The sequence below is a fragment of the Meleagris gallopavo genome, chromosome 21 (genome assembly GCF_000146605.3).
Source record: "Meleagris gallopavo isolate NT-WF06-2002-E0010 breed Aviagen turkey brand Nicholas breeding stock chromosome 21, Turkey_5.1, whole genome shotgun sequence".
Classification (NCBI taxonomy): domain Eukaryota; kingdom Metazoa; phylum Chordata; class Aves; order Galliformes; family Phasianidae; genus Meleagris; species Meleagris gallopavo.
The window spans coordinates 296,698-297,374 of NC_015031.2; the positions used below are offsets into that span (position 1 = coordinate 296,698).

General features: G+C 62.5%; 1 protein-coding gene across 1 annotated transcript in view; it reads left to right on the forward strand.

The window, feature by feature from the left end:
• The window catches only part of LOC100541783 (hypermethylated in cancer 1 protein-like), a 4,306-nt gene extending 3,645 nt beyond the window's left edge, over nt 1-661 (forward strand). Inside the window, exon 2 of the mRNA XM_010721883.3 lies at nt 550-661. Within this exon, the coding sequence (XP_010720185.1) occupies nt 550-661 (112 nt within the window). The remainder of the gene's footprint in view (nt 1-549) is intronic.
• Nucleotides 662-677: the final 16 nt, after the last annotated feature.

Below are 677 nucleotides of genomic sequence, written 5' to 3' on the forward strand. Positions count from 1 at the left end.
GTGTGTGTGTGTGTGTGTGTGTGTGTGTGTGTACTGGGGGGGAGTTTGGAGGTTTCCCCCCCCCCATATTGCAGCTGCCCCACTGCAGCACCATGCTGCCCTAATGCAGCCTAGCAGGAGGCCGGGGGCGCGATCCCACAGGGGAGCACTGAGACCCCAAAACTGCTGTGTTCCCAATGAGCCCGCTTGGGTGAATTCCGAAATTTAACTCCCCCCATCCCAAGTGCCAGCACCCCGAGCAGAGTGAGACTAAACCCACAGCCATGAGGACGTGGGGGGACAGTTTCTCTGGTGGTACGCATCCCATACCCCCCATAGACCCCCCTCCCCGGTTCCTGCCGGAGCCTTCTGACCTCACTGGGCTCTGGCGAAGCATCATAGCGGTCGCCACGGCAACAGCAACGTTGTCATTGACAGCAGCACCGCGCCGCCAGCACCCTCCGCTGCGTAAGGCCGCGACCCCCCTTACACCCACCCCAAACCCCACTTCCCATTGACACCCCACATCCATCCCTCCTCCCTCCTCCCCCCCCCCGCCTCTTCCCCCAGGTTCCCATTCCGATGGGAGCCCGCTACTACCCAAAACCCTATCGCATACCCCGCCACCCACACTCACTCATCCCCCCTCGTATCCCCCCTCCGTGTCCCCCACCACTTTTAGCCCTTTCTCAGCGCCC